This window comes from Manduca sexta, chromosome 28, assembly GCF_014839805.1.
Source record: "Manduca sexta isolate Smith_Timp_Sample1 chromosome 28, JHU_Msex_v1.0, whole genome shotgun sequence".
Taxonomy (NCBI): Eukaryota; Metazoa; Arthropoda; class Insecta; order Lepidoptera; family Sphingidae; genus Manduca; species Manduca sexta.
This window is the reverse complement of record NC_051142.1, coordinates 6,724,743-6,739,131: the sequence shown is the minus strand read 5'-3', so window position 1 is coordinate 6,739,131 and position 14,389 is coordinate 6,724,743. Positions and strand designations below refer to the sequence as shown.

The 14,389-nt window shown below is 32.0% G+C and overlaps 2 protein-coding genes across 2 annotated transcripts; one reads left to right on the top strand and one right to left on the bottom strand.

Annotated features, from left to right (window-relative positions):
- Positions 1 to 63: 63 nt before the first annotated feature.
- Positions 64 to 6,479, bottom strand: LOC115441843 (mitochondrial-processing peptidase subunit alpha). The gene is made up of 12 exons (XM_030166758.2): positions 6,212 to 6,479; positions 5,439 to 5,674; positions 4,660 to 4,739; positions 3,810 to 3,950; positions 3,437 to 3,574; positions 3,106 to 3,243; positions 2,840 to 2,977; positions 2,681 to 2,753; positions 2,304 to 2,436; positions 1,873 to 2,038; positions 1,656 to 1,788; positions 64 to 327 (listed from the first exon to the last, which is right to left on the bottom strand). Exons 1-12 carry the CDS (start codon positions 6,268 to 6,270, stop codon positions 146 to 148), a joined length of 1,617 nt encoding a protein of 538 aa, XP_030022618.1. The 5' UTR covers positions 6,271 to 6,479; the 3' UTR covers positions 64 to 145.
- Positions 6,480 to 9,694: 3,215 nt separating this feature from the next.
- LOC115441839 (NADPH:adrenodoxin oxidoreductase, mitochondrial) lies at positions 9,695 to 14,232 on the top strand. Its single transcript, XM_030166753.2, has 4 exons — positions 9,695 to 10,209; positions 10,460 to 10,616; positions 12,190 to 12,309; positions 12,521 to 14,232. The coding sequence occupies exons 1-4, from the start codon at positions 10,028 to 10,030 to the stop codon at positions 13,463 to 13,465; spliced, it is 1,404 nt and encodes a 467-aa protein (XP_030022613.2). The 5' UTR covers positions 9,695 to 10,027; the 3' UTR covers positions 13,466 to 14,232.
- Positions 14,233 to 14,389: the final 157 nt, after the last annotated feature.

Below are 14,389 nucleotides of genomic sequence, written 5' to 3'. Positions count from 1 at the left end.
TACGATACAACTATCTTGCTTTTAGTTTATTTAAAATTCGCTTGAATAATCAAAGAAAATTGACTATCATAAATATTGTTTAATTTTCAACAATTTTGCTACAGTTTATGTTTAAGTGTATTAGTAATTGAAAGTATTTAATAATTTATGCACGGAACAAATTTAATCTTCGGCCTTGGGGTGAAGCATCACTTTTCGAGAGAGACATATTTGACTGAATCTCATCGAACGTAGGTAAATGTGCCAGCCTTCCGCGTGCAGCCACTGACGGCCGACTGCTCAACATGCGTCTTGCCACGCGAATAATATCCTCGGATGTGATTTTCTCTGAAAATAATAAACATATGTTGTATCACTGTAACATAGTTTCGAATGCCGATAGTTTACTCTGAATGCGGTTTCATATTACGTATTATAGAGTGAACGTAATCAATTCTTTATATAGTCCATTGAAATGTTACATTTTTTAGGCCTTACCTTGCGTTTTTTAGAGGACGCAATTTTATTTTTTTGGTAGTGTAGGGGGGGTCAGTGTAAAGCTAAAACCAAGTTTGTGGGGTCGCCACCCTTGTCCCACGGCCGCCATCTTGAAAATAGAGGTTGAAATTGTTTTTACGATGTATCTCTTAAACTATTTATCTGACAAAAAAAAATTATAAACATTTTTTGTTGCAAATTAAATTCTCTACAACATTGGTCCAGTAACTTTTTGTCGTAGAACTATAAATAAAAAAGTTATAAGCGAAAATGTTAAGAAATTCAATGTTAAGCAATGTCCATTGCAACGTCATCAGAACGTGTGTTTATAAGGTTCATAATACTTTTTTTTGTACTCTCATTACGTACAAGACAAACCCGCGGTTGTCGGCTTGTACGCGAATTACTTGGATCCTGAATCGCTTTGGCACAGATGAAGCAATTGTTCACAAAAACATTTTTTTACGAACTGTTTCGGAAGTTACTGTACATATTGCGTGTTATTGTTATTACATGGACTATCGAACCGATAATGTTGTTCGTCGTCGCAGCAGCAGCTCCAGTAGTTTATCGTCAGTTTCAGAAGCTCCAGAGCCAGACTTTGATTTTGTGAACAATTGCTTCATCTGTGCCAAAGCGATTCAGGATCCAAGTTATTCGCGTACAAGCCGACAACCGCGGGTTTGTGTTGTACGTAATGAGAGTGCAAAAAAAAGTATTATGAACCTTATAAACACACGTTCTGATGACGTTGCAATGGACATTGCTTCACATTGATTTCTTAACATTTTCGCTTATAACGTTTTTATTTATAGTTCTATGACAAAAAGTTACTGGACCAAAGTTGTAGAGAATTTAATTTGCAACAAAAAATGTTTATAATTTTTTTTGTCAGATAAATAGTTTAAGAGATACATCGTAAAACCATTTCAACTCCTATTTTCAAAATGGCGGTCGTGGGCAAGGGTGGCGACCCCACAAACTTGGTTTTAGCTTTACACTGACCCCCCCTACATTTCAAAAAATTAAATTGCGTCCTCTAAAAAACGCAACCCCAAATGTAACTTTTCAATGGACTAATAGTGCTCTCACAAAGTTTATCTAAAATACTTATTTTGTCACTGCATCTTTGTCTACAAAATTAAATATTTTTAAATATAATTGTACTTTCAACCCACCAATTTCGTTAATGAAGAAAGATGGCGGCTTTCTTTTGCCAGTGGCAAGGACTTGACGCCCAACATCTTCAAATACCACTGGCCTCGCCTCCAAATTCATGAGCAACATTGACTGTAACTGTGTTTTTGCTCTCTGAAAACGACAAAAAGGTCATAGATATAATATAATCTAAGGAAAAAAGAATGCAAACAATGCAAATATGAAATCATACCATACCCTTAATTCCATGTCCCCGACTTTTCCAGCCATATTTGCCAATTCACGCGCAATGACAAGTGTTGTGTCGTATATGCGATTGGGAGGTGACGCAGAGTGCACGCAGAACAAGCCCGTGTCTCCATACGCGTGGTTGTATGCTGTCGCGTTAAACATCCAATGGTATCTGATGACCATACGAATAGATATATTATGGAATAATTTCACTGCTGACACCCGATGTTTATAATTCCATGTTAGAGTATTGCACTTAGAAATACAAATAAAAATAAAGTCCTAGTTAATGAACGTCTAAATATTTCCGGCGAATTTAATTCCCGGTGGCGTATAATAAATAAAACAAACGTTTGGTGAAATAGTGCCAGTGAGATAGATATGCTAATCACATTATGATTTTAATTTAATATTATACAGTAATTTATACCACAGACCTGTTCAAAACATTTGTGTAAAGCCTCGTATACATTCCCTTGCCAGGTCCACCTGCGGAAAATGATCCGCCACCACCCATCATCATGTTCAGAACACAGGTCGCTACAAAATCTGGATCACTGTGTGAACAACCTGAAATTTAATGAAAGATTTTTTATTGATATCGTATTTATCTGATTTTTTATGATAGCTTTTGGTACTTGACTATGGCAGCTATATGTCCATTAAGGACAAGGGTAGGTAAGTTAAGATATTAGTAAAGCGCCAAACAGGAAAAATTTAAACAAAATTTGAACTAGTAAGTACCATGAATACAACATATTCTGATTAATTTTATCTTAGTATTAAATATAATATTAATGGTTATTTAACTCACTTTCTAATCCTATAACAATGTGTGATAATTCGGGCAAATCAGATCCAGGGTATAACGGAACTTCACATTCTTCCTAAAAAATAATCTCATTAATTTTATTCTAATGCTTATATGTAATTTAATTACAACAATATTATCTGAGCAATTTGTTCAACTTGCCTGTTCAATTCCACCAGTATATTGTGCAATTGATTTGTCTACTTTAGGCGTAAAACTTTCACTATCTTCAGAATGCCATGTTGGTTTCATGTCCACAAAATACTTCTGAACATATTCAACAAATGGCTCATGATCAACCTGGAAAATGAATTTTATTATGCAATATGCATGATGCTAACATTTAAATCACCAAATAATATGAATGTAAAATGTGAACATCATTTGTTTACGTATTGTTAATACTAATGCCTGTTAATGTGACTTACGCCAACAGCAGCAACAACCATCCGATCCGGAGTATAGTGATTTTTCAAATAGTTTAATATTATTCCTCTGTCAATTTTGTTTACATTTTCCTTGGGGCAAATCTTTGGAAGTCCAAGAGTGTTTCCCTTATATGCTGCCTGTAAATTAAGAAAACCAATTTAATAAAATTACCAATAGCATTGAAACATCATTGCCAAAGACAAAAGATTAAAATAAATTAGATGGATAGATAATTCTTTATTGAACACCACATAAGTAAAAGAAAAAAAAACCTGTAAACAAATTAACTATAACAAGTACAATAATTAGTAAATTACTTATACTACTTACGGAATGGATCATATCCATTAGAATTGTTTCTTGTTCAGGCCTCATGGACAATGTTTCCAGCTCGTAAGCCACTGCTTGTCTGGCTGCCTCAATCTCTTCTGCAGAAAGCTGTGGTCGCAGTGTTACTTCAGCTAAAACCTGGAGATTAAAATAAATTATGATGTTATATTTTCAAGTGTTAAACCGAAATTTTGTTTACTCCCGAAACTGGCGCCACTTTAGAGTTAATTATTTTGCATATATCCTTATTTATAATCTCCACAATCCTATAAAACTCATACGTTTTTTTCAATATATGGTATATTGATTGTATTCACTTTTGACTGGCTATATAAATGGGGCTATTAAAAATTATAATAATGAAGCATTTAACCTGTGTAATTGCTTCAAGTCCCCTGGAATCTGCACTGGTTGCATAAACAGTAGTGTCTCGGGATCCTTGACAGTCACAGATACCTCCATGTCTCTCCAATTCTCGCAGCATTACATCTCTAGTTGCAAATTTATGAGTTGCCTGAAATGATTATTTATATGTTTTATAATTATTAAGCATTCACAGTTATTTGTTGTCACAGCATAGAACATTGATAATTCTCCTAATACAATGATTAATTTAGTAATACAGGGTGGATTTAAAAAAGGCCTTACTAGGCCAGCTACCTTAATCGCTGTAGCTACAAGGAAACTTTCTTAGGAGACTGTCCATCATTATTAAAGACAAATGGTTCTGCATTTACAAGTTTTGAAAAAAATGTGTGAGCACCATGCATAGTTTTTGATCATTGACCAACAGGATCATGATCTTGTTGGCTATAAGAACCAAAATACTATGGGACCATTACAAGTTTCAATACTTGTATGGTAAGAAATGGCATAAAACTTTACATCTATATTTTGTAGCAAATGTGACTTGAATTCTTTTTCAAAAAATTACAAAGCTTTGTATTCAGGGTCAATTTTCCTACAAAATTAATATAAATATATTAGGAACTAAAAATGACCTAAAATGAATTATTTAGTTTGTTAATTTTTTTACATGAATATTAAACTTATTGCAGTTGGTACAAAGAGTGAAATTGGTATTTCCAACTGTTCTTTTGTATAATAATTGCTAAAGTAAGCTTATTTTAAGCAATGCTAATAAAATGATAATTATGAGATAAGCTGTTTTAATTGGAACTTAGGAAAATATATTCTCTATCGAACTCAAATAATAAACTTACCCCAAAACTTAACTTTTCAAGAAAATGACATATTCCATTAGGATACGCCACTTCATACCTTGGTCCAGAATCAATAACAACTGCAAACAAAATGTTCATATGAATACTGAAGTCATAAATATAAATGATATACGAACAAAAATATCCTCAATTGAAATTGTGAGTAGCTTTAGCTTCAAACATATTTAAAAAAAGTATGGGATATATGGAGTTGAGTTTGTATTAATCAACTCATCACTAATACCTGTCAAATACAAAAGACTGGGGACTAAATATAATTTAACATATAGCAAAACATATTTTTTTTATTATATTCTAAATATAATTGAGTGTTGGAAATGTGAATGGAAACCTTTCACAAATATGGCTTACAATTAATTTAAATTGACATAATTTACAATATATGTCAATTTGTTCAAAGTCCAACTGATCAGAACATGCGAAGACAATCATTGCATAGTTTCCTTAATGAAATTGATTGAACAAGTTAATAATGTCTATATGCAAATAAATTGATAGACAAGCAACAATATATTTTGTAAACTCAGAATAAGTTTATAGTATATAAAATAAGTTGTAGTAGTTGTAGTAATGGTCTACCATTAGTAATGACAACAAAATATTACTGGAATTCACAATTTGAAATAATATCAATATTTTTAAGGTGCAAATTTTTAGACAGTAGTAAGCAAAATTTATTTTATTAGTACAAAAAAGAAGAGATTTATAACTAAAAATTCATCCTTTAACTGGTGCACATAAATTATGGTTATTCATACCGCCAGCAGTGCAGAATTGTCCAAATTTTTTCTCAGATGCCACTTTTAGACCATTGCTTAATGTGGTCACTTCAGTGACACTTTCCTCTGATTTAACAGTTGAATACACAACTGGAGGCAGATTGGGCATGGGTTCAGATAGGGGTGGTAGTGGGGTCACACTACCCTTGGCCACTGATGAAGACTTATCTACATCTTGACTAAACTTTCTCACTCCTCGTCTAGTGACATTGTACCTATAATAAAATATAAAATTTATATATTTTAAAAATTAAATATTGCATGTCTTCGCAAACTGTTTTGAATATGGTCTTATTGTAAAAATTAAAACAATAGAAATTACCAATACCATAATTTTGGTCATCCTAAGAGACAAACAGAGGTTCAAATGTAGTTAGATAAACTTTAAACCATTATTTATTACCGAATCAACGGTATTATTGGATAATGTTGATCTAAGATTTTGGTAATTCAAAATATTCGAATCTGACATGATTTCTTTAGCAATGAATGTAAGACAATAAATCAACTCATGAACTATATTTTTAAGAACATTGCGGTTTCGAAAGGAGTACAGTTTATTACTTATGTTTATAAAAAATTCCAAAAAAACATTGCATCTGTAATTTCCTCAATAATGAATGATGAAACATAATGAAAAGGTGTCTCGTATAAATTAAAAGTGCCTACGTTTCAAAAGATATTTATATTTTTCGGTACATTGATCTATCCAAACGTGGTATGCATTAATTTAATAGATTTAATTAACTTACCCATTTTTCATAGGTAATAACCTAGCAAAAAGTAATTTTAATTCTGGTACATGAGACATGTTTTTTGTGAAAAAACAAATGAACACTCAAAGTATTCACAATAAAATTATTCAAAAATATTTATATTCCACACGCGAAGATTACTAATTTATGTTATTTTCATTAAATTTTTAGGTGACTACTTTTTATATCAGAAAAGAGTGAATGATACTTGTGAATAATTGAATGACGAAACTCAAATCAGTAACATGAATGAAAAATTTGAATGGCGAATTTCGAACAAAGACTGTAGCACCGGTTAAGGCGGACATTAGACGTTCAATATAATTGGCAACTTGACAGTTGTAATAAAATATGAAATATATTATTTATAATAGATTCTAGGTAAATAATAATTACGCAATATATATCTTGTGTGACAACAAATTGTAAATATTTTATTTTTTCAAAATAAATATGACATTTTTAATCTGTTGATCGCAAGAGCTGAAACGCGGGCGGCCATCGTTGTACATTGCGTGACGTCATAAAATTTCTGTCATCGTCCGTATATGCTCTTTGATCTGTTTTCTGCTGAAAGTAAACAATAATTATATGAGAAAATATTACGAATTCATTTTATATAAGAGGTATCACTAAATGAAGCCCGTATAGTATATAAAAGCAGTACTGCAATAAATAAATATTTATTAAAACCTATAGCAAATCTAAAGACTTACATTGTATGACAAAGGTATCCTACGGTATATTTATCACGTCTAATGTTGAGTAGCACATACAAGAGGCGGTACATTTGTCCGGGACATGACGTCAAAATGTAAGAGCGGCTCAAAATTATATATTGTACTACTTCAAATTTTATGTCGCGGCAGTCGCGTTACTTATTCTCCGTCTCTGGTAAACTGTAGGACGAAGACAATGAGGTAAAGAACCGCATGCTACAAATTGCAATAGGACGTTATTTTACAATGGACATTACATTACTGCGTTTCGAGTCGCGAGCGAGAGGGAAATATTTTGAGGGTTAACATAACAAAATACTGTAAGATACGCATTGAAGCACCGAGCCTCACTTCGCCTCGCTTCATTTGAAGTAGGACGTTGTACCGGCTCAATGCTAAAAAGAGGCTACTCTTACAAACTCTTTTTTATGTCATGTCCTACCCAACTCTAATCACGTCTATACATCGCCTTTTCTTTCGGTTGATCTAGGCTGCGGAGATGCGGTACCTAAGTACGTTTTATTCTGTCTTATTGATATGCAAATTTCGATAGCAAACAGTCTGGCTTCATTCTTATTTTGCAGTCAGAACCCATTACTCTGTATCAAATATAATTCTCCATGTCATTACGCAGTTGTAAAGTAAGACAGATATTATAATAATTACATAAGTAGTGCATGCTATATTTATAAAAAAAAAGAACAAAGATTTCTTTGGGTAAAATTATTTTAAGGTGATCGGAGCATTTAATTTCTGGATACCCACATCAAAGTGGTCTTCACAAAAGCAGATAGCAGACTTATATGATATGTAAACTAAGGATCTTGGTGTGCTAACTGCAACCATTTGCTCCGACGTATCGAACATTTAGGAACGTGTATAATCAATTTGTCGGGATATTCCTTGTTTGCCCTTTTACACATTTGCACGGCACACGTCTGTACGTTGTCATTTTTACAATTCCAGTGAAAAAGTTTAAAACTTTCTTTGCAAATCCCTAAGATTACGAGTTTAAGGCGTAGTAGTTTTGTCTAATTGAATTATGACGTCACAGCCCCAAGTGTCTCGAGACCTACTGTTTTAGTACGACATTTGAAATAAATGAAGAAAAAAAATATTTTTTCAAGAAAAAGATAACTGTAAGAGATATAAAATAAATGTTTCTTAATTGTAAGATGCTTTTTAAAAAAATAATAATTAGCCAATTAATAAATTATGGACTGACATGCGTTTGATTGCGTTTAGAGCCTTACAAAGAGGATGCAATATATTCCGTAAGCTTAGACAGAGTAAGATATAGACTGCTGTGTAGATTCTATTCAGTCCCAAAAAAAGAGTACTATAAGGATATTTTTTTTTGAAAGAATGTTATAGAATGGTTATACTGTGCACCCGCAGTACGAGTCTGATTTTTAAGGCAACTATAGTTACTGGGTTTATGTGTTGCGAGTTTCGGGTCGTAGCATTATCCTAGGTTTACCGATTGATGATACTCTCTACGCATTAGTCATCCCACATACACACTATGTGTACATATAATCCATTCATACACATGCGACTATTACGTATCGTTGAGGGAAACACAAGCATCGTGTATATTATAATATTCATATGAACTTTTCGTGCTAAAATGTATGGATACTCTAGGTACTTATAGTTTTATGAGATATGCAAATAACATAATTAATATTTAAATATTTCAATACACGCACATATTCACGCCTTTAACTTCGAGATGTAGGCATAATAATAAATTTTATATTTCGCCCAACATTCTGTAGGTGATTGACTAACATACAGTATAAAGTACTGTTTTTTTATAAAATGCTTTTTTAAGGCACTTGCATAGCTAATAGTTATATAAAAAAACACCATTGAGAGACTGATGCGAGATTGACAGCAAGTCAAGTAGTAAGTCATGGGTGAAAGACGCCTGAGAAAGGTCATAATAATTTCACATTGTTTTATAAGACTTATTTTCAACGAAATGAAATTACACATGCAATAATATATTTAAATGTAGTAATATCTATTTTTGAACTTTTAAACCAAATTGCATAGGCATGAAGCAGTGACGTTAAAGGTTGGTTGAGCTGATTAGGCCGTGATTTAAAAATTAATCGAACGCTGTCAGTACGATTAAACATAAATAAACGCCTAAAGAATGAAACGTCTCTCCACTTTTCACGGCGTATCTATTATAGTCTGTGTTTCTATATTTGACATTGTCGTCCGACTGTCAACTGTCAATTTTGCTGCAGGCTTGCCAACTTAGGGCTTTTAGCCCTAAATTTAGGACTACAATAAGTGTAGTGGGCTTTTTTCAGGGCCCAAAAAAATTTAAGGCCTGCCAAAAAAATGGTTTCATGCAATCGATGCAAAATCGATTAAAAACGTTCAAGTTTTTCTACAAAGCATAATGCAATAATTCCAAATACACCTCCCTCACTATCCACGCTTTACGTCTCAGAACAATGACAAGCATTGTTCTGAGACGCTGTATTATAATTTTATTTGATCCTCACAACTACAGGCATGGCTTTGGCCTTTAAAAATTAATAAAACAGAGAACTTATTTCAATTAAATTCTTAGATAGGTATAGACATTGAGTATACACTAAACCAGATAAAATAACATTGACAGTACAGGGCTTTTCTAGGGGTTCTTGGATTTGCATTTAGGGCTATTTGGGGATATTTTATCGTGACTTTTAGCTGTTTTTTTTTAGGAGTTGGTAACCCTGTTTTCTGTCACACAGTGTCAGATTTATTATCATTAATTATTATCACAGATTACAGTGTAACATGGGGTAACTGATGCAACAAGCAGAAATTCAACTTTGTAATTTATATTTAATTTAGTACAGTAATTATTAAAGATTTCATACCTCGCAGACTATTTCAAAATATATTAATAGCAGTATAAGAATTATATATCACTAGAATCAACTCTAATGATGTACATGTAATCATGCGAGTTGTATGTAAATATTCTTCACCCCGCCACTTTATTTAAATATTTTGTATTATCATTTTAAACTACATGAAAAACAGTTTTATCCGCTAGTCAGACGATAAAGTTCCAAGCACCAAGATGTCTTATAAGATTTTGAAGACAGTGATGAGGACATATTCTTCATGTCCTAAAAAAGTTCCTCAAGTATGTATAGTGGGAGCTGGGCCGGCTGGATTTTACGCTGCGATGCATCTAACAAAAAATATGGAATGCAATGTAGATATTATGGAGAAACTTCCAGTGCCTTTTGGATTAATAAGGTAATTTTATGCATACATAGATAAAAACCTAAATGTGAAAATATAGGTACCCAATGTTTTCCATGTTAAGGATAATTGTAATTAATTACGATACGAATTCAAATAATTTTACATTTTGTTTGTTTTTTTCAATAGATTCTTCAGCATGTTGAAGTAATTAAGAATGCAATATGAATTTATTACAAAAATTATATTATGTATTGTGTAATGGACAGGTTTTGATCATTCTTTACAATTAATATAATTCCAGATATGGTGTGGCTCCAGATCACCCGGAAGTAAAAAATGTAATTAATCAGTTTACAAAAGTAGCACTTCAGCCGAATGTAAATTTTTATGGCAACATCACTCTGGGGAAAGATGTTGGACTCCACCAGCTGAGACAACATTATGATGCTGTTCTTTTGGTAATTATTATATATAATATTTAGTAATTAAAAAAAAAACTGTATAATTATACACAAGCTGCTGACTATGTAATAACCTTGGTATGTGGATGCATTAGAATGCTTGTATTGAACTAGTAGTCAAAATAAATAATTACTAATTAATGCATATTACATAGCATCTAACACCCTGCGCTGAGTGAGATCACCCATAAACATAACATAAAAAGTGGTATAGTAGGTATCATTCATAATTCTAATAACACCAATTACAATGTCCTCTAAATAGAAACAAAGTAATTCACTCTTTAAGTGTTTGCTGTATATAAAAGAGTTATATAAAATTTTAGTCACACATTTAAATATAATTTAAGGAATGATACATACTAGATAATTTTCTTTAACTTATCTTTACAATGTTGTTTTGTTATCACCCATACAATAGAACCAATGTCTTATCTATCTAAACCTTGTATCCATTTGTACCTCAGAAGTATATTCTATTTTTTTTTATTGCTTGTAATGACGGGATGAGCTTGTCTTTCGCCTGATGGTAAGCAATAAGACCGCCCATAAACAGTAGAAACACCATCCAACACCTTGAATTACAAGATATTTTTTGGTATTCCACTGCGCTCACCATCCTAAGATATGAAATGTTAATTCTTATTATGTCATGTATTTATCTAGCTTCACTAGCAAAATAGTCACCAACTCCAAAATTGGTAACCAGTAAATGTTAAATTATTTTTTGTTTGAAGTGTTTTTTTTTCTCTCAACTGTGGATAGCATCTCCATAGAAATCATTACTAATGTAAATAACATGTCACCTATGTTTTTGTGTTAAAGCATGTCCAGCCATTCTATTAATAACAAAGAATGGTAGTGAAATGCAAAAAAAAATAAAGAAAACTGCTTTAACAAGACTTATTTGTAAGCAATTAAAATGGGCTAAATACCACCCAAGCCAATCAAGCAGTTGATAAATTATAGATTTTTATGTGTTATCATGATTTAAGAGATAAAATAAGCATATAAAAACTATAAATATATAATCACCACTGATTAATAATATCACACATGAAACAAAATAGCAGTATTTCATCATACGAGAGCTATTATGTCATGTGGCGGAAATTTGAGCTGCATATTTGCACACAGAATAGCGCAAAATAAGCGAGTTAATAAGTTTTAAGAAAATTTTACACCCAAGGAGTTGTCAGATACTATTGTGACTCAAAAAGTGACATAGTCTTGTATTAGAGGCAGTTGGTATGTTTGATTTTGTAGATTTTTGCCAACTCTGATGGAGTTAGCAGTTCGGCATTTTTAGTTCACGTAATGGTAGTATAATATTTTGTTATCTTGTAATTGTGACTTAAATAAAACCTTCAGAACACTAATGATAGGAAAAGTAAAAAAAGTATATCTGGCCCACATTTTATGAACTTACTATAATAATAGCTATTGATTCATATATGTATGCAGATCTATCAAAATATATTCTAGAGATGACTACAAATTATGATGAAACTTTTAATTTACAAATTGTACTTTGTAATTATTACAAATTTTTGAAAATCTTTGTTTTTAGACTTATGGTGCTGAGGAAGACAAGATATTGGGTATAGAAAATGAAGATGCAAATAATGTTATAGCCGCTCGCAACTTTGTTGGGTGGTATAATGGTTTACCAAGTGATAAAGATTTAAAAGTAAGTTTAAATATGTATGTCATAAATTTTAATGTTATGTTTGAAACCCATATGTTGGATATCATATATGTTGGAGAAGGCTTTCTGTCAAAAGGACAAATAAATTTGATTGTGTGTTCATATTGGCTTCAAGATGTGCATCTACTAAGAGTTGATAATTCTGGTCTCTTTAATAACTGGTGAATAAAATATTAATAAATTATATTTTCAGATTGACTTATCTTGCAACACAGCTGCAATTCTTGGACAAGGAAATGTGGCATTAGATGTAGCAAGAATTCTCTTTACCCCAATTGATGAACTGAAAAAAACTGACATTACTGAACATGCACTTCAAGCCCTAGCAGAATCTAAAATTAAAGAATTATTATTGATTGGGAGAAGAGGCCCTCTTCAGGTAGCTTTCACAATAAAAGAACTTAGGGAGCAGCTGAAATTGAAAAATTGTAAAACTGTTTGGAGAGAGCTAGACTTCCATAATATCGATAATATTGTACAAGATCTACCTCGCCCTAGAAAACGATTGACTGAACTAATGTTAAAATCACTGAATGAAAAACAAACTGTTGCAGACAGTCATGATTTGAAATATTTCAAACCAATGTTCTTTAGAAGTCCAAATAAATTTTTAGTTAATGATCAGAAGCAGTTGATTGGTTTAGAATTAACATGTAACAAACTTGTAGGGGATAAATGGGAAAATCAAAAATGTGTAGCAACTGAAGCTACAGAAAATGTGGATTGTGGTCTAGCTTTTAGGAGTATTGGATATAAAAGTATAAAGGCTGATAATGATCTAGTATTTAAGAATGGATTGGTAGTAAATAATAAGGGTTGTGTTGTAGATAATAGTCCTAAGGATTTGGCTAAGTTATATGTAGCTGGGTGGTTGGGAACAGGACCTGTAGGTGTAATATTGCATACAATGGGAAATGCTTTCCAAGTTGCAAAAACTATTTGTGAAGATTTGAATAGCGGAGCTCAATGCAAAAATGGATTTGAAAGCATCAAAAATGAAATACAGAGTAAGACTGTTATAATCGATTGGAAGGGTTGGGAAAAAATCGATAAATATGAAGTTGATCAGGGGAAGAAAATTGGAAAACCCCGCGAAAAAGTATGCAGTATTGAAAAGATGGTTGAAATTGCTTGTTAGTATAACTAACAAAATAATATTGTGAAATAAATTGTTTTAAATCAATAATAATTTACACTGATTCAAATTATATTTTTGTTAATATTTTATTTAAACAAAAAATTGTCTTATCGCCCGTTTATTAAGTTTGTCTCCAGCCTAGATATGGATGATCGTGCGCCGCCGCTCTAATCTTGCACGGCATGCATTTTGTTAAATTTTTATTTCTTTTTGTAAAATTTTAATAATGATGGGGCATCAAAGATATTTTAAGTTTGATATCAGATAAAAACTACTAATAACTTATATCGAAAAAAAATGTCAGTCAAAATTCTGTGATAATAGAATTAGCCAGTTTTATGCTCTGTGGGGTCAAGGCAAAGCAAGAGTCAAGACCCATAATATACATGCTAGGAATTAGTGTTTGTGTTGAGAGAAGGACAGTGCCAGGCAAAAGTAAAGCAAAAGATGTATGCTAGAATATTTTTTGAAGAGCGGTAAAGGAGCAGCAGAGAAGGAAAACCAACACCTCACCCCCGGTAGATACAAAAGCCGAGCGAGAAATAAACAAGTGTTTAAGATTTACTTATGTGTACGATCATAACTGCGCAAAATTGTGTTGCACTTCTTCTTCATAGTTCTTCTTTATAGTTATACACTATAAAGAAGGATATCAGAGCCAAATTTAAACTCCATAAGTTGTTACCAATTGGTAAGAAATAGGCATGGCGAAATCGATTCTTCGATTTTTAAATGTAATCGAAATAAATGATTTTTTATTCCTGGTACTTTGATTTAATTGTAAAAAAACAAATTTAATTACTTAAAAATTATAAAAGATCGATTATTACAGTAGCCTTTTTGTTTTCCATTATTGGGTTTCTATTTGTATTGAAAACACAAACACAAAAAGCAAATCGATCGAAAAAAGATCGATTATTGGAA